Source organism: Orycteropus afer, unplaced genomic scaffold (assembly GCF_000298275.1).
Source record: "Orycteropus afer afer isolate SDZICR_OR568_19922 unplaced genomic scaffold, OryAfe1.0 scaffold00358, whole genome shotgun sequence".
In the NCBI taxonomy this organism is placed as follows: domain Eukaryota; kingdom Metazoa; phylum Chordata; class Mammalia; order Tubulidentata; family Orycteropodidae; genus Orycteropus; species Orycteropus afer.
Window position 1 is genome coordinate 1,650,367 of NW_006921945.1, and position 21,532 is coordinate 1,671,898.

Consider the following 21,532-nt stretch of genomic DNA (forward strand, 5'->3'; position numbering starts at 1 on the left):
CATACACAACCCTTCTTTCTCCCATGATTGTTCTCTCCAAGGAGTGTATCTACCTTAGGTAAATGTTCAACTCCTATGCCTGTCTTTTGTTTGGCTGGAAGCCACAGGTGTGGGTTTAATTCCAGATCTGAAGGGCAGCTAGGGGCCATATATAGTCTCAATGGGTCCACCAGGCTCTATCAGACCAGCAAACCTGTTCCCTTTTTTTTTTTTGGTCAAATGATTTTAAGTTTTGTTCCACATTGTTCTCCCACTCTATCTAGGATCTCCTACACAGATCTCCTCTGAGTGGTTGACAGTAGTAGCTGGGCACCATCTAGTTCTTCTGGTCTCAGTCGTATAGGCTGAGGATCGCATGGTGTACTAGTTGCTAGGACTAATTGTTTCCATGAATTTTTGGTTTTCATTTTTGCTCTGGACGAGGAGAGACCCATCATTGCATCTAGATGGCTGCTTGCAAGCTTTTAAGGTCCCAGTTGCTGCTCACTAAAGTAGGAGGTGGAACAAACAATGTTTTGTATAGTATGTTATGCCAATTGAGCTTGATGTCCCCTTCAACTATGGACATTAGCCCACAGGTCCAACTACTCGCTCCCTCTGGGTAGCTGGCTGTGCCCAAGACATGACTACAACCTTGTCCCTTGTCAGCTTTACTATATACCTGAGACTTCTTACAGAATATAGCAATACACTTGTGGAAACATTGTGGCTAGCATGGCAGACTGGTTTAATAACCAACCCAAGATGTCCAATACTGTGCTTATATGCACAGTTTCCGAGGCTGTAAATCTTTACAGAAGTAGATTGCACTGTCTTCCTTCTGCAGAGTGGCTGATGGGTTTGAACCGCCAACCTTCTGGTTAGCAGTCAGATGTCTTAAGCGCTGTACCACCAGAGTGTCTTTGCTTATATGCAGGAGCTGCGCATTACCTGCCAGGGCGCTCTGGTGGTGCGATGGTTAAAGCACTAGGCTGCCCTAAGCAGACTCCATGGCTGTGTGTCGGGTTTCCAGTTCTTGACCTTCCCAGCTTGAGGCCCTTGGTAGCTATTTCACAAGTCTTAAAACTGTAGCACTATCCACATCCCCCTGCAAACTGACCCCAGAGACGGCCTGAGGGTTGAGCCAGCTTTGTGCTCCGCAGGGACCCTGCCCAGTGAAGTGTTAGACTGGGGGCTGGACAGGCCACGGCCATGATCCGGCAGTGTCCTTGTATCAGGTGCTCATCCTGTTCTCAACCATGGGTGTGTGTGGAGATCCTTGCAAGCCCGGTCAGACCGTAGTGGGGATTTCAGTGTAAGTCACATGGATTTGTGGGATTAGCTGCTGTTTTTGGTCTTTTATTCCCTTCATCTGTGCACTCAAGAGTGATCTGTTGATACAAGGGGTCTTCACACAAACTTTGGGTCCTGTGGGGCTTGAGCAGCCTCAAAGCTTGCAGAAAGTAGTGCTGTGGCTGACCAGACCTGCAAACCTGAGTAGGTTCAGGTAAACCTAGTAACAGCTGAAATTAGCTTAGAAGCCACTCAGCCGGGCTCAGAGACCTGGTGGAGACCCTGGTGGAGGAGCTGCCGGCGAGGGGAGGAGCCGGAAAGCCATCTCCTGCCTCTTTGTGCAGCTCGTTGTGCTGTGTTTTCATTGCTGGCTTTGGAAGAACTAACATGGTTCTTTGTAAAACCCACACACTGACTCGAACCTTTTTGGGCCTCGTTGGTCCTGCTTCTCTGCCTTTGGTTTTAGTACAGACAGAGGGGCCCTTTGGGCGCAGGTGCGTGGTAAGCTAGAAGCCCCCTGCCCAGGACTGAAGCGAGGGCAGTGGCCAGGCGTAGCCTGCAGTGACAGACCCGTGGCCGCATCCTGTCAGTCCAGCCCAGCCCCTGCGTGGGGCCGTCCTTGCTGTGGTGTGGTGACAGACGGTGCCCGGGCAGGGTCTGGGCGCCTTCTCCGTGCATGCTGTCTGCTTCCTGGTGGAGTCCAGCGGTCGTGAATTCTTAGAGGACTGTCTTTCCACCGTTTTAAATCTGATTCTGTGCCCTGTCTCGCAGGTATTTTATGCACGGCGTGTGTAAGGAAGGAGAGAACTGTCGCTACTCGCATGACCTGTCTGACAGCCCGTACGGGGTAGTGTGCAAGTATTTCCAGCGAGGGTACTGTATTTACGGAGACCTCTGCAGGTAAGATCTGCTACTGTTTTGGGGGTGGGCCGGGAGGGGTTGGGGGGACAAGCTGCGAGTCAGATGCGGCATTCCAGTTCTTCCTGAGGGACACATTACCGCTCCGTGGGAACTCCTCCTCCGGGGTGTTTGTAAGAAAACCACAAAACCCCCACACAAAGCACAATGAGAAGTTTAAGGAAGAAAAAATCCCAAGCCAAACCCACGGCCGTCCACTAGATTCAAACTGGGAGTGATCCTGCGGGACAGAGGGCAGCCGTCCCCCGGGGCTGCTTCAGCTGTGACCGTCAGAGGGCAGAGGGCCAGGTCTCTCTCCCACCGAGCACATGGTGGGTCCAAACCCACCTTTCGGTTAGCAGCTGAGCTGAGCCCCTGTGCCCCCCGGGCTCCTTAACACTGACAGGTCTCTCCAGGTGGAAGGAGTGGACGGCATGACATTTTAGAAACAAGTTGGAGGTACGCCCTCAATTTCCCTGCTGTGGGGGAGCAGCCTCTGCCCCCCGGCTGGGGGTGGGTGTTTGTCCAAGGGCGGGTTTGTTTAAGACCCTTTCTTCTCCCCCAGCCATGAGCCTGTTGGACTGGACAAGACTGGCTTCGGTCGTCCTGGTAGTATCTTTTGTGAAGCGACAGTGGGGTGGTGGGCACGTGGACTGGCGCACCCGGGCGCTGGGTGAAGAGGGCTTGTCGTCCCCTGAGCTCACCGTACGGATTACTAGGATCCGGGGCGGCTGAGACCCAGGGACGGTGCTTCAGGAGTGCCTCTCACCTCAGAACCCGGGGCGCTCGGTGATGACGTCATCGAGGGCCATCTGGCTCTGTTCATCGCGTCAGAACCCGCCACTACAGCCCCACAGTGGTGGACTCGCTTTAGACACTGGGCAGAGCTTTTCCTCTGTCATCGTCCCAGTTCAGAAAATGGCAAGGGGTGTTTGTTATCTGGTGCCGTGAAATCACCCCCACAATTAGCTCCTTAAAGCAGCAAACATTGTGTCCCACGGTTCCTGGGAATCTGGGACCTGGGAGCGGCTTAGCTGGGTGGTTCTGGCTCAGGGCCTCTCCTGAGGGTACAGTCGAGCTGCAGTTGGAAGGCTGCCCAGGGGTGGAGGATGGCCTTGGAGATGCCACGCTAGTGTGGCCCTGGGCCGAGCCTTCTGTTCCTTGCCTCCTGGACCTCTCCACAGGGCAGGTTAGCGTCCCCACGACCCAGCAGCTGGCTTTCCCCAGGGCAGTTGATCAGAGAGAGAGAATGACACCACAGTGCCTTTTATGACCTAGGCTCAGAAGTCACTGTCACTTCCATTTGTTAAAAGCAAGTCACTAAGCCCAGCCCACACTTGAAGAGGGGAGGGACGCGTTCGGCTCCATCATTGGAAGGGAGGCATGCCAAAGAATTGGTGGACATGTTTTAAACTACCACACTAGGTAAGACTATCTGGTAAAGTCCTAGCCAGTTTTAACGTCATGCTGTCTGGGAAAAAAATATATCAGTTATTGGGTTTTAATAGTTTAATAGCTTAAAGTTCAATCAAAACCAAAACCAAACCCCTACCATTGAGTCGTTTCTGACTCACAGCACCCCTAGAGGGCAGAATAGAACTGTCCTATTGGGTTTCCAAGGTTGTTAATCTTTATGGAAGCAGGCTGCCTCATCTGTCTCCCGAGGGGAGGTTGGTGAGTTTGAACCACTGACCTTTTGGTTAGCAGCTGAGTGCTTAAACCACTGTACCACCAGAAAGGTATATCTTTCAGAAATAGACTGCCCCATCTTCCTTCCGCGAAGCGGCTGGTGGGTTTGCACTGCCAACCTTCTGATTAGTAGTCAAGTGCCATAGGCACTACACCACCAGAGGTCCCTTCGTATTCAACAGAATATGAAATTATTAATGAGTGGAATACTAATGTTTGTTGTTTTGTGCCGTCAAGTTGGACCCGACTCATAGCGACCCCCTCCTTGGGTTTCTGAAGCAGTATCACTACGGAAGTAGATTGCCCCATCTTCCTTCTGAGGAGTGGCTGGTGGGTTTGAACCGTCAGCCTTCTGGTTAGCAGTCAAGTGCCTTAGGCACTAAGCTACCAGAGCTCCTATACTAATGTTTAGTCACACCATATCTATTTTATTAGGAAATCCGATAAGGATGGAGAGAAAACGATAGTTGTCGTAGGACCACGAGAGCTGAGAAATGGGTCGTTTGGAATCTGAGTTCAAGAGCCCTGGGTGGCACCATGGTTAAGCACTAGCTGCTAACCCCAGGGTCAGCAGTTTGAATCCACTTGCTGCTCTGTGGGAAGAGGACCTGGGGATGTGACTCTGTAAAGATCCTAGCTTTGAGGACTCTGGAGCAGCTCTCCTGCAGCCTGGAGGGTCACCGTGAGTTGGGATTGACTTGACTCACACAAAGGGTTTGGTTGGAGGTTTTGGAATCTGAGTTTAGTTGGCATTTCACTCTGCTCATTTTCTTCTATTGTCAGTATTGCTGGAAAGGAAAAACTACCCCCCTTCCAAAATGTGTGTGTGTGAGAGACCATCAGTCATGTCTTACAGTCACAGTATGAAGGAGGACAGGAAATGCTACATCCATCTTCCGTGAATGAGCAGTTCTTTGTAGGGTGAGCTCTGCAGATTACCCAGACCAGGGTACCTGGAGAGGAGCTGGGCTCACTGACGGGCTGGGCAGTTGAGAATCATTGTGAAGTACGGCAGGCGGGGAATTGAATGTTGATGAACACGGAGGATGTGAGGTGCCGGACGGAGCCGCCGGGGGGACGGGACACACAGACGTCATTTCTTCTAGTTTTCGTTGTGGTGAAAATACAGTAAACCCTTCACCACTTCGACACTTCTCCACGTGGTTTTCAGTGACCTGGTTACGTTCTTCAAGTTGTGTGACCATTCTTGCTGTCTTTTTCTAGATGATTCCGCCATCAGTAACCACCACTCACTGCCCCCTAATGCACATTAGTTTCCCTTAGGTGTTGCAACAAATAGCACAAGGTGGGTGGTTTCAGACAACAGAAGTTTGCTGTCCTGCGGGTCTGGAGGCTGGGAGGCTGAGACCAGGCTGTTGTCCGGGTCACTTCCTTCGAAAGTGTTACAGTCTTGCCGAGGGACTAGCTGAAGAAGGATCTTCCGGGGGGTGCGCTTGTTCCAAGACTGGTTGCTTGCTTTTTACAGTCAAAACGGGGGACTTCAACCGACTTACTTTACCATTAGTGCATGAAGGTCTTGCTGGGTGTCCAGGGACTTCAAATAATTTAACTCATGATAGAGGGACAGATCATTTACCATGAAGGGGGACAGCAGGGTCACAGCAGCCCAGTGTGCCTGGAGCAGGGTTTGGGGGTAGGGGTGCTGTTGGGGGTGAGACCAGCTTCTCTCTGTTGAGGACTCCTCTGCATCTTGTGGGCCTGCTGGCATCCGGCGGCCCCTAAATGCCACAGAACGCTCGAGCACTGTTTCTGGCCTCCCCCCGGGGGAAAGGGCAGGCTGGCCTGGGCTCTCAGTGGACTTGGGGTTTCCTTTGGAGGAGCTTTGCCCCGTGGACCTGCTGAATCTCACGTTGATGACAGTCTGTCCAGGCAGATACTGGCTGTGGAGTGAGCAGGGGTGGGGGCTTGCTGACCAGCCAGAGCTGAGAGCTCAGAAAGAAAAGAAAGGGATTGCTGGAAGTCCACACCACAGCAAAGTCTCCTTTGGAAGATGAGAAAGAAACGCTCACCTTTGGTTTCAGAGTTGCCTCAGCGGAAATTCATCGCTTAACACTCTCCTACAAGGATCAGAGAGTCTGAAAACCCAGTAAAGAACGAATTTAAGAACTAGAGTAGCCCCTTCCACGAGACGGCCTGACTGGCTACACTGTCGGGCTCACATACCTACTCTGGGAGAATGGCCCAGGACCGGGCAACGTTTAGTTCTGTTACACAGGGGGATCGCTGTGAGTCGGAAGCGACTCAGTAACACCTAACAACGGCCGCTGCCCTGGGCTGTGGCTGCAGCAGGTGGGAGAACCTTTAAGGCAGGTTGTGCACTTGGCACAGGGCCACGCAGCCTGCCCTGTCCCTCGAGGTGGGGCACAGAGCAGCCTCGGAGCAGGCATCAAGTGGTGGGTGAGCCTGTGCTCCACTGGAACTTTCTGAGCATCGAAGTGTTTCCTGTCACTCCTCTGGGTCTTTAGTCTCTATTTTCCCCCAGTTGGAACCACTCTTGGCTGGGTTAGCTTTGGCCTTCGGGCCACAGTGGGCCAGGCCCTGCTCTCGGGCTCCTGACAAAATGGGGATCTTGGGTCATCTTTTCTTGCGTGCTTTATCGGTGCCAGCTTTCTGCACGTCGTCCTTTCCGGTTCTCACGGACTTTCACTGCAGAAGTGCTTCTGTCCGGCCCTCTTCGGCCTCGGGCACTAAGGACATGAAGACACCTTGCCAAAGTAGGCGTGTTACAGGGAGAGGGTCTTCAGATCTCAGCACTGGGTTTCATTTTAATGCTCTCTCCCTCTCAGTGTAATCCCTTCAAGGCAATGTTCTCATGTGACGTATGTTCCTTTTTTAGTGGAACGCTTTAACTTTTGAAGTTTTGTTTTTTTTTTTTTTTTAATTTTCCACATAGATTCGCGTCTGATGACGGACCCTTCTCTCTTCAGCGGGGACTCCCCAGTCTGGGCGCTGGCCTTGATGCCACCGAGGGGTTTGTGACCAGGAGCTGCTCGGCCCTGGTGGCTGTGAATGTGATGGGGCATCTCTGTTCCATTTTTAGGGTTTGTTTTTTTTTTCTGTTTGTGATCTTGGGTGAAATTTTACAAAACACATTTGTGTTACATTCAATAGTTGATACACATTTTGTTCCGTTCCCCACAGTGTGCCAGCTCCCCTCCCACTTCCTGCCTGTGGTTACCCTTGCGCTGTGTGGTGCTTGCCTCTGTTCCTGCCCTCTCAGCTATCTCCCTGTGCAAACACTGCCCTCCTGTTCTTCCACGGTCGATCATTGTAAGGAGTGCATCTCCCTAATGTAGGTGTTCAGCTCGTAGGCCTGTCTGTTACTTGGTGGAAAGTTAAACCATGGGAGTGAGTTCAATTCCAGGCCTGAGGGGTGACTTGGGGCTGTAGTCTGGGGGGTTCCACCAGTCTCTCTCAGACCAATAAGCCTGGTCTTTTCTCCTACTCTACACAGGATCTCCAGTTTGATCCCTTTCTGAGTGGTTGGCATTGGTAGCCAGGCACCATCTAGTTCTTCTAGTCTCAAGGTCATACAGGCTGAGGTTCTCATGGTCCATTAGTCCTTTGGACTTTGGATTAATTGGGAGTTTTTTATTTTCTTCCCTCGTTTACTCCGGGTGAGGAAAGACCAACAGTTGCCAACTTCTGTGGCTGCTTGCAAGCTTTTAAGACCCCATTCACTGCTCACCGAAGTAAGATGTAGAACACTCTATACCATGCTGTGTCACTTGAGCTTAATGTCCCATGTGACTGTGGTCCCCCCAGCCTGCAGGCCCAGAGGCCCACTCTGTCAAGGTGCTTATCTGTGGCTAAGAAGTTATCCTGGCTTTGCCTCCTGTTATGTTTAAACTGCATATGGACTTTTGTAGCACATGCAGACCCACATGGAGGAACATCATGTGCCACACCTACCTGTGCTCGTGGGTCTAGTCCCGTTTACCTCGCCACCTAGGTGTTCCCCCAGAGATGAGTGTCTGCTGTTACTGGTAGTGCAGTATTGTGTCTGCAGCGGCACTTGCCTTGGCTGTCTGTACTCAGTTTCTTTTTATTCTGTTCTTACAACAACTACTTTTAGGCCCACACACAACTGTAGAATATTTGAAAACACCGACACTTCATTTAATTGTAAATGTGGGCTTTCTCATGAATATCCTGTGTTTTCCAAAAGGTGACTCAGCTTGTTGACTCCTTGGTAGTTCAATTTACCTGAATATCCAAGTGCATTCCTGCTTCGTGCAGCCAGGCGCTCAGATGGCGGGAGCGTCCAGTCCGAGAGAGGAAGCGTTTCTATGAGCCCATGGCGCCGTGGGCCCAGGAGCAACCAAGGCCTCTTCCCTCTTCTCTCCGTACAGAGCTGCTCCTTCCCCTTCACTTCCTTCCCCAAATTCCAGCTGCTTTTCCAATTGACAGGCTGGGAATTTGGGAAGACTTCATCTGGAAAGTGAGAGTGTGGGGCTAGCATCCAGGGCCCCCTCCAGCTCAGGGGAGGGCTGTGGAGAGAGCTGCCCGGGGAGGCAGACAACCTCTCTGCACGTAGCTGTGGGATGCTTGGAAAGGTGCCTGCCGGAGATGAGACTGGGGTGGATCGGACACTAATTCCAGGGTCAAGGGCAGGTGTGGTCTATGGCTCCAGAGTTATGGGACACTCATGCTGCCAAGAGGGGATGGAGCACTGCTCCCAGCGTGAAGAACAGCTCCCATGATTCCAGGCTGTGTAATGAAATGCATCTGTTCATTGTAGATGATTGCAGGTGGGCTCAGTGACTGCATTGCTGGACACAGTGGCTGCCTGATACCTGAGAGCGTGAAGGTGAAGGTTGAGATAGCACCATCTAATAATTAGACCCCTGCTCAGCAAACATTTCCCCGTAAGCCAGAGGTCACCTTCGTTAGACGGGGCTGCTTTATTATTAGGTCTGGACACAGACACCTGTGACACTCATGGCTCACGGCTAAAACAGAAAGGCATTGGTGAGCATTGAGCCCATGTTCACATGTGTCAGGGTAGTGCCATGTCCCATTGGGTTCTCAGCCCGTTTTTCTGTAGTTTGTCTCCAGGCCTGCCTTCTGAGGGCCTCTCTGGGTGGGCTCGAGCGCCAACCTTTAGATCAGCACTTTGACCTTCTACACCACCCGGGGACTGTCTCTGACCCTGGTTCACACACACGCAGTTTACATGGAGTACTTACATTTTCCTCTGTTTGTTTAATTGTCTCAGAGTAAAACTCTTAGCATAAAATGCTCAAAGAATTGTGAGAATTTCCTCGTGAAGGAAAAAGAATTCTGTTTTTGGAGATGTGATTTAATGGTAGTTTTATGAATGAAGAGAAAGATGAGACTGTGAGGAAGTAATTTGGAAATGGAAATAACCAGGTGAATAGATGGCTATAGAAAAAGAAAGTACGTGTTATACGGTCTCTTAATACTTTGTGCTCTTTTTAAAAATTGGGAGTGTTTTCAGTTTGTGTAGGTCCCTTACTAACCTGAACGTCAACCTTTCTTTGATGAATCCAGCACACATTTGGCTGCTTGCTCTCTTTGGTGAGTGACCATGGGAACTGTCATGTGTCCATGAAACTCTTTGACTGAAGTGGGTTTGGAAGTGTCATAACTCGTCTACAACAGGGGTGGGCAAACGCAGCCTGAAGGCCAAATCTGGCCTCAGATTGTTTTTGTCTATAAAGTTTGTGAACTGAAGGGTGGCCTGTGACTGCTCTTGCATCATGGCCACTGAGGTGCATATTGTGGCAGAGGCCGGAGGGCCTGTAAAGCCAACGCTCTTCACTGATTGGCTCCTTCCGGTTTGCCGGCCCTGGCCTGCAGTCTCACTGCTGACAGTCTGTCTCTAGATGAGTAGGGTTGCATCATACGGGGCTTGTTAGGCAGGCAGCATCACGGCCCCTCCAGACTTAGAAATCTGTTGCCTGCGTTGGAACATCTCCCAGGCGGTCCATATGTCTGCGGAGAACACAGCACAGTATTGGAATATACCCGTGTTCCCTCTAGAGTCTTGTTCAGATGGTGACTGCTGACTCTTCATTGATTTGCAGATATGAACATAGCAAACCGTTGAAGCAGGAGGAAGAGACTACTACAGATCCAGCTACAAAACCAGCCGTCGCTGCTTCCTCAAGTCTCCCGTCAGGAGTTGGACCACTTGTTGAAATGAGCACGGGTGAAGCTGAATCGAGAAATTCAAACTTTGCAACTGTCGGAGCAGGGGCAGAAGACTGGGTGAATGCTATCGAGTTTGTTCCAGGACAGCCCTACTGTGGCCGTAGTAAGTATTCTGAAGAATAAAGGAAAAGTTTGAGGATTACACAATTGTTTGTCAGTCAGTTAGTTCTCACCACCTTCCTTCTTCCAGGCTTCATACGTAGCATAATCTTTATTACTTGAAATCGGGTTACCCAAGATGTGTGCATGGAGTAATAGAAACTCTTTGTATCCTGATAGAAGTAAATTTAGAATCCTGTGAAAAACAAGCTTTTCCGCTTAGTACTTCTGTTCGAATTGCACAGGAAATCACATAGAACAGTTCTTCTACAACCCTGATGTCAGCAGCACCAGCAATAGAAGGAACTCAGTTCTCAGGAGTGAGGAGAGTGGTCGAGGAGACCATTGGGACGTTAGAAAGAACTTGGTTACCACGCGTGACGAGAGTGGTTGAGGAGACCGTTGGGACGTTAGAAAGAACTTGGTTCTCAGGAGTGAGGAGAGTGGTCGAGGAGACCATTGGGACATGAGAAAGAACTTGGTTCCCATGCGTGAGGAGAGTGGTCGAGGAGACCATTGGGATGTTAGAAAGAACTTGGTTCTCAGGAGTGAGGACAGTGGTCCAGGAGACCATTGGGACATTTGAAAGAACTCAGCTCCCATGCGTGAGGAGAGTGGTCCAGTAGATTGTTGGGACATTAGAAAGAACTCAGTTCTCTCAGGAGTGAGAATGGTTCAAGAGACCATTGTGGAGTTTAACTGAAGGTCTTTGGTGTTTGTGCTGTTGACTTCACAGTTACCTGATAGTTTGTAAGTTCGCCTTGTCCACCTTGGAGCTTTACCAGCCTCTTAAATATTTCAGCTGCCCCTTCCTGCACTGAAGCGCCCCTGCAGGGCTCAGTGACCAAGGAGGAGCCCAGAAAGGAGCTGCCCGCTGTGGAGTCAAAGCAGCAGCTGTGCCCGTATGCCGCCGTGGGCGAATGCCGCTATGGGGAGAATTGTGTGTACCTCCACGGGGACTCGTGTGACATGTGTGGCCTGCAGGTCCTGCACCCAGTGGATGCGGCCCAGCGGTCACAGCACATCAAAGTAAGTCTGTGGGGACCGTATGCTCCCAGGCAGGTGAAACGGGTTCCCCTCACCATGTTGTCATTTCAGAGAGACACCTGGTACCTTGAACGGCCAGCGGCAGTGAGGATGATCTCCTGCCTGGCTTCCCGAAATGCGTTTCCAAATGTCCCCTGGCCAGAACCCACTATGTGGGTTTTTCCTCTGTGCTTTTTAGTAACAGCTTTTTTGAGGTAGCCACACCCTGAACAATTGACTCTTCAAATGTGTGCTTACTGGTTTTCCTGAGCTGACAACTGTGCCACCATTACTGCTCTCTTGTTCCATTTTGGAACACTTCCATCGCCACTGAAGGAACTCCTCCGTCGTCCGCATTCTCCCCTCCCTGCTGCTAACCAGTCTGGGGCCTCCCGGACTGACCTCGTCCGGAGACTTTATCTAAGCAGGACCACGTGAGATGTGGCCTTTTGTGACTGACTTCACTCCACATGATGTTTTCAGGCTTCGTTCATGTTGTAACGCGGAGCAGGGCTTTCCTCCTTTGTGGGGTTGTGTGCTGTTCCACGGTATGGCTGTGGACTGGGCTCTTGTGGCCCCTGGGGCTACACTGGCATGGCTGGGTGAGATGGTGACTGCTGTGTGGCATTGAGTAACTTAACTACCAGACTCTTTCCAGACATGGTGGCACTGTTTTACCATCCCTCCAGCAATGTGTGACTGTGGATTTTAAAGCCACTTACAGCTTGAATGTTTTATTGGGAAGACATTGCACGGCGGGCCGTTTCCCTGTTGGAGTACATGTTCTTTCAGCCCTTCTGCTGGCCCAAGTTGATACAGTCATGTAGGGGAGAGTGAGTGTGGTGTGAGAGAGACCTTGTTTGAAACCCTGGCTTCATGGCCTACAGCCCTGTGGGTTTAGGCAGGTTAAATCCCTCAGATTTTTCAAGTATATATTGAGGACTCATAGGAGCCGTGGTGGCACAGTGATGAAGCACTCGACTGCTAACCAGATGATCAGCGGTTCAAACCCACCAGCTGCTCCACGGGAGAGGGGTGAGGCTGCTGGTTCCATGGAGATTTATAGCCTTGGAAATAGTGGAGCGGCTCTACTCTGCCCTGCAGGGTTGCTGGAGTCAGAACATCGGGTTGGGGTTTTGGGGTTCATTGGGAATAATAGTGCCTACCTTTGAGGATTGTTGAACAGATATAAAAGATTTTTAAAAAAGGCAAGGAAATAAAAATGGTAAGTGGCTGTGTGGGATTGTAGGTGACTTTTCTGTTGGCTTTTCTACATTTTTTATACTTTTTTATAATGACCATGGTTCTTAAAGAAAGTATGGGATGTCCACACAAAACAGGACCCAGTCCGCAGCCCACAGGCCAAAGGTGATCCAGCCAAGGGTGGTCCTGATGGGAGGGAAGTAAAGACTCGGGACTCAGAAATGATACGAAACTGCAGTGTCAGTGTTTGTGGCGGCATTGTTCCTGGTGACCGCACACTGGGGGCTGCTCGGTGGGTAGAAAGTGCAGTTGTGCCCGCAGTGGGATGCTGCTTGGGAACACAGAGGGGCTGAGCACTGACTGTCCACTCACACGTGGCTAGCCCTGGAAGACGTGATGCTGTGAAAGAAGCCAGACACCAAGGCCACACGTGGCAGGAGGCCGGGACAGGCAGAGCCATGCAGACAAAGGAGATGAGTGGTCCCCTCGAGCTGAAGGGGGTCGGGAGACAGGGAGAGACTGCCAGGCCGCTTGGCCTTCTTTCTGGCTGATGAAAGTGGCCAGCTGTGGGCTGTGGTGACTGTTGCCCGGTTCTGTGAATTGACGCAAAGCAGCTTAGTTTCACACTTCCCGTGGGTGGGTTGCGTGGTGTGTGAATTATGTCCCAATAAAGCTGTTGTTTTTTTTAAAGGTATGTGGAAGGTCTGGGCCTGCCACGTGTTTGTCACCTAATGAATATTAGTTCCCTTCCCCTTTCCTCTTTTCTGACAGGATGTCAGTTGGGGCCTTAATGCTAATTACGTGCTCTAGTTATCAACCAAAAAGCCAACAACCTTAGCATGAAAACTTACCTCTGTGGTGGGTGTGGCAGAGGCTGAGCGGCAGGGTAGGACAGAAAGTGGGGTTGCTGTTGACCCTTCCAACTGTTCTGGAAGCTGGGTCTTCACAGTCAGTTTCGCAGGACTGTCAAGTGTTCCCTTGTGAACCAAACGTGTCCTTACTTGTTGGCAGTAGGGATGTGCTCCTCACGTGCTTGCTGTCCTCAGCTGACCGTTTGGCCCTGTGAATGTGCGTCATCAGCCTGGCATGTGCAGGGCCCTGACCGCACCTCCTGTCTCTCGCTCTCTGCAGTCCTGCATCGAGGCCCACGAGAAGGACATGGAGCTCTCGTTCGCAGTGCAGCGCAGTAAGGACATGGTGTGCGGGATCTGCATGGAGGTGGTCTACGAGAAGGCCAACCCCAGCGAGCGCCGCTTTGGAATCCTGTCCAACTGCAACCACACCTACTGTCTCAAGTGTATCCGCAAGTGGAGGAGCGCGAAGCAGTTTGAGAGCAAGATCATAAAGTGAGACTCCTCCCCACCTCCGTTTGTGCTTTCTCTTTCCGGGAAGGATTAGTTACCTTGTGCCAACCTCCAACCAGATGGACCGCATTTAAATGCATGCATTGTACCTTGAACTGGGCATTTCTTGTTTGTGTATCAGCTAGCTTCTAGCTTAGTTGGTCTGTCGACTTTGATTTGGGTGAGGAAACCCTATGTACTGTGAGTAGAATCTTCGTGCTGCTTCTGAGGAGGCTGTGTTTAATGGATTAGCCAGTCAAGGCGCAGTGAACAGACGTACCTAGCTCTGAATGTATGTTTCTTCCGTTTTACGGTTTCCACTTTCCGGTTCCATCCATTAAGCTAGCCAATAACCCACCATCCTTTAAAGATTGTTCTCATAATGGAACAGAACGACATAACCGAAACAGAGCAAAGTTACCAGAAATAAATTTATTTAAACGAAAGAAAAAGGAGTCTGTGTGAAATGTCTTTTCTCTTGTTTTTTGACCCAAGTCATTTTTGTTCTCTCTGAACTGGCCAGCCGTTGAGTTGAATTTGTAAAGGCGTTTGTACTGCCTCACGGGAGTGGTCAGTTGTGTGACTGTGTGGAACCCTTTCAGGAGATGCCCGCCTGCCTCCAGTTCCGTTTTAAAGCTGGGTGTGGCGCACCGGGGTGTGTCCCTGAGAAGCGGGCCTGAAAGGGGACCCGCATTGCAGCCTCTCCATTGTTTCCCAGGTCCTGCCCTGAATGCCGGATCACATCTAACTTTGTCATTCCAAGTGAGTACTGGGTGGAGGAGAAAGAAGAGAAGCAGAGACTCATTGAGAAATACAAGGAGGCGATGAGGTATGAGTGCCGTAGCCTCTTCTCGAGCTTCGGCCCCAGCGGCGCTTGGGCTCACTTTGAAAAGAGCGGAGCTGCCTGCCTACTTCCACCTCCTTCCCACCCTCTCTGACTCCCCAGTACGGTTTGTTTGGTCACCCCTGACAGCGCTTACCCACTGTGTGTGCTGCTGTGACACGGTCCGGGGGTCCACGCCGAGGGACTGTGTTACAGCAGCGTCTGTACTGGCGGCGGCCACAGCCCTGGGGCTGGGGCTCGGCCGGACGCCGCGTCCGCCTCGGCGCGTCCTCTGTTGACCTGTGTGTCGGCTTGCCAGAGGCCTCTTCTGCTCTGTGGTGCTAGAGCTGCTTCTCAGCGGAGACCGGGCAGCGGGCCTGCTCCTTGTTAGTGTGTCAGCGCACCTGGGGAGGGCTGGCGGCAGGCGTGCTGGCTTGACCCCTGCCTGGACGCCCGCCGACACAGGCCTGAAACCAGTGTGAATAAGGGTTGCGGTATTTTCCTTTCCAGCAACAAGGCGTGCAGGTATTTTGATGAAGGACGTGGGAGCTGCCCGTTTGGAGGGAACTGTTTTTACAAGCACGCCTACCCTGACGGCCGTAGAGAGGAACCACAGAGACAGAAAGCGGGAGCATCGAGCAGATGCCGGGTAACTCTCGCGTTTTTTTAAAGGAGGGGAAGTGCCTCGCTGTCCGTTGAGTCCCGCACAGGCTGGGGTAGGGAAGGCGAAGATCGCAGAGGTCGGGGCGAGCCTAGCGTGTGGAAGGACAGACACCCCAGGAGCCTGGGCGGGATGTGAGGACACAGTGGAGTGCTGGGCACTCTAGACTAGGCCGTGTGTGCGCCACGCCGCCCGAGGGGGGGCGTTGGTAAGACGGACCCTAAGTCAGAAGTCCGGCTCGGCGTGCCCTCGGCGTGCTGCACGGTTTGCCTTAGAAACCACGGGATAGAAGATGCCGCTGAGCAGTGCCCTCCTGTCACGGCTTGTGTTTTACAGGCCCAACGCAGGAACCACTTCTGGGAGCTTATCGAGGAAAGAGAGAGCGGCAACCCCTTTGACAACGACGAAGAGGAGGTGGTCACCTTCGAGCTGGGCGAGATGCTGCTCATGCTGTTGGCCGCCGGTGGGGACGAGGACCTGACGGACTCGGAGGACGAGTGGGACTTGTTCCATGACGAGCTGGAGGACCTTTACGACCTGGACCTATAGCAGCGACGGCGCACGCACGGTGTGCGCCGCGGCCAGTAGCTCTTCCCGGGGTGCGCGGCAGAGCCCAGTGGCCCTCGGCAGGCCTGCCCGCTCCAGGTGCTGTTGAAATCATTCTCACCCAGAGTCTGTCTGCTCTGCCTACCGCCCCCAGGAGGGTGTTGTTTTCTCTGTTTAAAAAAGTTACAAAAATAAATCTTGAAGTTAGTTTCTTTGTAATATGAATTTAACTGTCAGACAGTTAGTGTAGGCTTATTGTGTCATCTGTCTTCGGCCAGATTCACACGGTTCTAGGGCAGTGTGTATGGACTTGCCACACTCACTTTGAGGACCCAAGGTTCAGAATCAGAACATCGGCCTTGGTGACGGTGAGGGGTCCACGTTGGCAAGGGACCTCCTGCCACGGCTGACGGGGTGGCAGCCTCCTCACTTCCGGTGACACTTGCACATGTGTGTTCTTCTCTCTGTCCCTACCCCGTAAGCCCGAGCACGTGCACTTGTTCTTGTGTGGTTTGGGTGTCTTAGTTGCACACGTGTGACACTGCTGGGGACCGGGACAGGTGTGGGTATTGAGGGGTTTCTCTGTTGAGCGTGGCAGGAAGCACGCACACCCTTGAAAGCCGGGCCAGGCTGGGCGCTGATTCCAAGCTGACAGGGTGCAAGTGAGCAGGGACGCGGCGTGCTCCTCCCTGTGTAGAAGCAGTCGCCGTAGCCTTAGCGGAAGGACCAGGTGTAGTGGTTCGGCACAGTGTGGCAGGTAGCTCTTAGAGGGCACAGCATTCTGTTGATGTTGGTAGTCATTGCCTAGGGCAATGCTAGCTCTCTGTCTATATGAATAGAGGAATGGAGTTAGCCACAGAGGAGAGTGACCTGGTTGTCCCTGATACCAACACAGCCTGGGTCTCAGACACGCCGTTCTGTTTCATGTTCATGATGCCAGAGTACAGGCACTTTTTAAGCCCTCTGTCCTCATTGAGGGGTTGTGTTGTCGGGTTTTTGTGTTTGTTGTTGTGGGTATTTGGCCTCATTCCACTCCTGAGCCTTGCAGATAGACCGATGTGCTTCAGAACCGCGCTCTGAGGTATGGCCTGTTGTGAAGCAGGGTTACCATGCAAAGCCACACTGCTCCCCCCAGTGGGGTGCGGGTGGCAGTCCATGGGACAGGCTGAAGTTGAGGGGTTCCGTCATCAGAAAGTTGGCTTGCATGCATGGCTCCGTCTCCTGGGAATGGTGTGGAGATGTTCCTGGTTGTCCCATCTACTGCTTTGATCTCTCAGATCCACCCATCCTCTCACTTTAAGAAAAACCAGTAACTGTTGCAGAGGTCTCTGTATTTTGCAGCTGCCCTTTTGTAAGAAGCACTTTTCCCAAATAAAACAATAACAAACCAACCAACCGTCCAAGCTGGCTGGCTTTCTGTGTCGTGTCACAAGCTCCTGGGAGATGTGCAGACGCCAATGAAGAACATGTTTCTTTGTCCAACTCTGAGCATTTCATCAGTTAGTCACGTTTCTGGGGACATAGTTTTACTGAGAAAAGAGGCACCTTTTCTGTGACACCTAGCCTGCTAAGAAGCACTTACACGAGGAAGAGGGAGGCCTCACAGCTGAGCCCATCCAACGCCTCCCTGTCCTAGCATTGACAGCAGTCACTCGCTCACCTTTACAGCCCAAAGGCACTGCCACTTCTCTGCCCCCAGGTGCTGGTGGGTGGGCCTACGTCACAGCCTCAAATGACGGCTTGGTAGGTCACAGTGTACTACTGTGTTTGAAAAAGGTGTTTCTTTAAATAACTGCTGTACAGGTTTTTTTAATTAAAATAAAATCTTTGCTGCCCCTCCCGTAGAAGACCTGCAGACGACGTATTTGCAGCACGTATGGAAGTGTGACCACTCGGTCTGCAGTGGGTTAAGACCTTATGCTGCTAGAACTGCTTCCGCATCTAGGAGTTGGACTTCCTGTCATGGTGACGGTTGTGGGTGGAACATGTGTCTGTCAGCTCACACGCCAGCAGCTCTTGGAAAAGTCAGAAGTCCACCAAGGCTGCTGGCTGGCTTCCGAGGTGGCCAGCTGTTGGGGAGAAAAGGGGGAGACCAAAACCTCTGCTCTTTGGTGTTTGTAAAGTAGCTGCCCCATGGGCTGATCTGAGCCTGAGGGGAGATTGGGGTGGGAAGACTCTCAGACGCTGGGCTGCTTCTGGGGAGCAGGTAGGCTTGTGTTTGGAACTGGGTGGCACCAACGGTTGGCCCTCGACTCCTAACCGGAAGGTTGGCAGTTCAGGTGCACCCAGTGACACTGCAGAAGGAAAGCCTGGTGATGCGCGTCTGTGGACGTGACAGTCATGGAAACCCCCTGGAGCAGCTCTCTGTAAGACAGGGTCACCGGGAGTGGGGATCGACTCACCGGCAATGGCAATGGTTTTTGGTCCATTGGGAACAGCTCCCTTTGGAACACGGGAGAGGCACTGGCCGGTTAGGTCTCCGTCTGAGCAAACTATAGCCTGTTGCTATTTGGTCACTGCCTGCACCGAGATGGCTCCTTTGCCCATGGCCGTCTCCTTGAGTGTGGACGCCAACTACGAAAGGAATTAGGGTAAACTGTAGGGGCGGGACTTCTCACTTTCTTGGTTGCACAAAGCTGTGGTCTCAGCTTTTCTCTGGCCATGCACACACCATAGTGATGTTCACGTCGTCACTAGCAACCGCAGACACGCACAGCCTCTTGCTTTAAACAGTTTGGAGAAAGCCAAGCAAGTGCTGACAGGTCTGGCAGTGAGATGGGGGACGGGAGGCACGCTCCTGATGGGGGCGTTGGGGGCCTTGGCGCCAGCCCCAGATTTCCAGGCCTCCGCCTTCTGGGTGTGTGGAGTGGCTGCCAGCTGTCGGACTTCCATGGGCCGGCAACATGAGCAGAAGTGACGTGCCCCATGTAGGGTGGGGCTGTGCTGTGTCTACCCAGTCATTGGTTGACGGACACTAGCTTTCCAGCTTTAGCTGCTGTGAACATTTGTGTACAAGTTTTCATGGTGGACGTGTTTTCAGTTCTGTTGGGTGTATACTTAGTTAAGAGTGGTGGTTTTAACTCTTCAGGGAGCCACCCAGGTTTTCCGTAGCAGCTGCAGCATGTTACACTCTCACCAGCAGAGGACGGCAGTTCCACTTTCTCCACAGCCTCACCCACACTTGTCGTCATCTTTCTGATCATAGCCATTCTGGTAGGTGGGAAGCTGTCTCCTCGCGGTTTTGGTCATGCCACTGTTTGTATTTTTTGACCGAGCTGGAGCCGGACCCTCTCCTGACATCACAACCCCTGAGTCCTGTCCCAAGGACATGCCCCATCTCCCTCCCAAAGCCGCTCTGCACTGTTGGAGCGCCGGGGCCGTAATTTGAAGCCCATGCCGTCCGTCTGTAGCACTGTCGCCGGCTTAGGCTGTGTTTTGTAGAGGAGCCACACCAGCGAAGCGAATGTGTGTAATAAATAGAGGTTTATTTCAAGGAAATGCTCACACTGCTGTGGAGACTGCCCCAAATCTGTAGGTCAGGTGTCAGGCTGGAGGCTTCTGACTCAACACGGTTGCAGGGGCTGAGGCACCCAAAATCGGCAGGTCAGATGGCAAGCTGCTGGCTCGCGGGGCTGTGGGAGCTGATGAATTCAAACTGCAGGTCGGACGGCAGCGCACGTGCCCAGAGTCAGAGGTCAGAGGATGGTAAGTCTGATGCAGGGTCGACACAGCGAGCTTTGCTAGAACATCCACGTATGTTGGCTGGAACCCACACCCCCAGTGCAACTGATTGGCTACTCTCGTCAGATGACAAAATGGAGGGTGATTACATTGTATTACGTTACAGAAGAGCGGTCAATCTGCCAAACCACAGAATCGTAGCCCAGCCAGGTGGACACACGTGAGCCATCAAAGGCCAAAAGATGACCAGCATGGTGCAGGGTAGCGCACATCTGCAGCCATCGCCTGACCCTCCCCGCGAGTCTGTAAGGCAGTTAAGGCCAGTATTGGCTTCCTTTTGCAAATGAAACCAAGGTTCAGCCCAGTGGCCACCAGCTGGCGTGCCAACGATGTGGCTTGGATTCCATCTCGAGGCTTCTTTATGCAGGACTGCTGCTATTGGCTGCCCTTCTGGACTTTGCACACTTAGGCAGGTGACCACGACAGCAACCTGACCTTCCTCCTCACTGTACCACCCCTCATCAGTGGTCCTTTCTGACTTTAACATTGGTTTTCCCGGGACCATGTAGACTCCCAAACCCCAGCATCAGGGAATGAGATGGGTAACTTCTATTTGTCTTTAAGTTTATTTGCATCAAGAGATTGAGACTTAAGGGATTCAGTTTCTTGCAGAGGATCTGCTTTGTTCAAAATCTTCAGGTCCCAAGGAAGGCCAGAACAGGATTCTTTTTTTTCCTTTTTTTTCCTTTTTGTAAATTGTGATTTGGGTGAAAATTTACAGAGCAAATTCATTTTCCATACAGCAGTTCACATACACTTTGTCTCATGACGTTGACCACAATTTACCACAATGCAGCAGCTCCCCTCCCACTTCCTCCCCATAGTTACCTCTTCCTTGTGTCCATCCCTCCATGCCTTCCTGCTCCCTGAGCTGTCTCCTTGTGCATAAGCAGCCCTTCTTTCTCCCATGATTGTTCTAACCAAGGAGTGTATCTATCTCAGGTACATGTTCAACTCATATGCCTGTCTTTTGCTTGGCTGGAAGCCACAGGTGTGGGTTCAATTCCAGACCTGAAGGGCAGCTAAGGGCCATAGTTTCAGTGGTTCCACCAGGCTCTGTTGGACCAGCAGACCTGGTCTACCCTCCCCCCCGCCTTTTTTTTTTTTCTCCAAATGATTTTGGGTTTTGTCCATATTGTTCTCCCTCTCTATCTAGGAGCTCTTACATAAATCCCCTTCCAAGTGGATGACCATGGTAGCCGGGCACCATCTAGTTCTTCTGGTCTCTTAGTCATACAGACTGCAGATTGCATGGTGTACAATCGCTGGGACTAATTGTTTCCATGAATTTTTTGTTTTCTTCATTCTTTGCTCTGGATGAGGAGAGACCCATCATTGCATCTAGATGGCAGCTTGCAAGCTTTTAAGATCCCAGTCGCTACTTGCCAAAGTAGGAGGTGGAACAATGTTTTGTGTAGTATGTTATGCCAATTGAGCTTGATGTCCCCTGTGACTATGGTCCAGACCCCACAGGTTCGACTACTCGGTCCCTCTGGGTAGCTGGCTGTGCCCAAGAAGTGACTACAACCTTGTCCCTTGTCAGCTCTACTATATACCTGGGAATTCAGATCATACACATAAACTTATAGGACTGTCGTCTCCCAACCCTATCCATGTTCTTGGGTACACTCCCCGCTTCATAGACGTACCTACTAGTTCAGCCTGTCCACTTATCTGTCCACCCATCTATCCACCCATAAACCCATGTTTGCCTTCACTGACAACGCAGTACTGTATGTGCAAAAGGGTTCATCTTTGTTCTCTGTACCTCCCATGCACCTCTCTATGTCTTTCTCTTCCTCAATGCCACCATATGGACCATTCACATTTGGCACATTGCCCTTCTCTTCACCCAAATCAATACTTACTTCTGTCTAACAGTGTTCCCTCCCCTCCCCTCCCACCCTTGGTAACCAACAAAGAAAATTTCCTTCCATAGATAAACCTTTCCTTGACTTTTACAGTAACAGACTAATACGATATTTGTCCTTTTGTGATTGACTTATTTCACTCAGCATAATGTCCTCCCAAGTT

General features: G+C 51.6%; 1 protein-coding gene across 1 annotated transcript in view; it reads left to right on the top strand.

The window, feature by feature from the left end:
* MKRN1 (makorin ring finger protein 1) overlaps window positions 1–15,760 on the top strand; it is a 22,621-nt gene extending 6,861 nt beyond the window's left edge. Inside the window, exons 4-10 of the mRNA XM_042782528.1 lie at window positions 2,044–2,172; window positions 9,930–10,159; window positions 10,958–11,184; window positions 13,516–13,730; window positions 14,446–14,556; window positions 15,061–15,199; window positions 15,548–15,760. Coding sequence (XP_042638462.1) covers window positions 2,044–2,172; window positions 9,930–10,159; window positions 10,958–11,184; window positions 13,516–13,730; window positions 14,446–14,556; window positions 15,061–15,199; window positions 15,548–15,760 — 1,264 coding nt within the window. The remainder of the gene's footprint in view (window positions 1–2,043; window positions 2,173–9,929; window positions 10,160–10,957; window positions 11,185–13,515; window positions 13,731–14,445; window positions 14,557–15,060; window positions 15,200–15,547) is intronic.
* The last annotated feature ends 5,772 nt before the right edge of the window (window positions 15,761–21,532 follow it).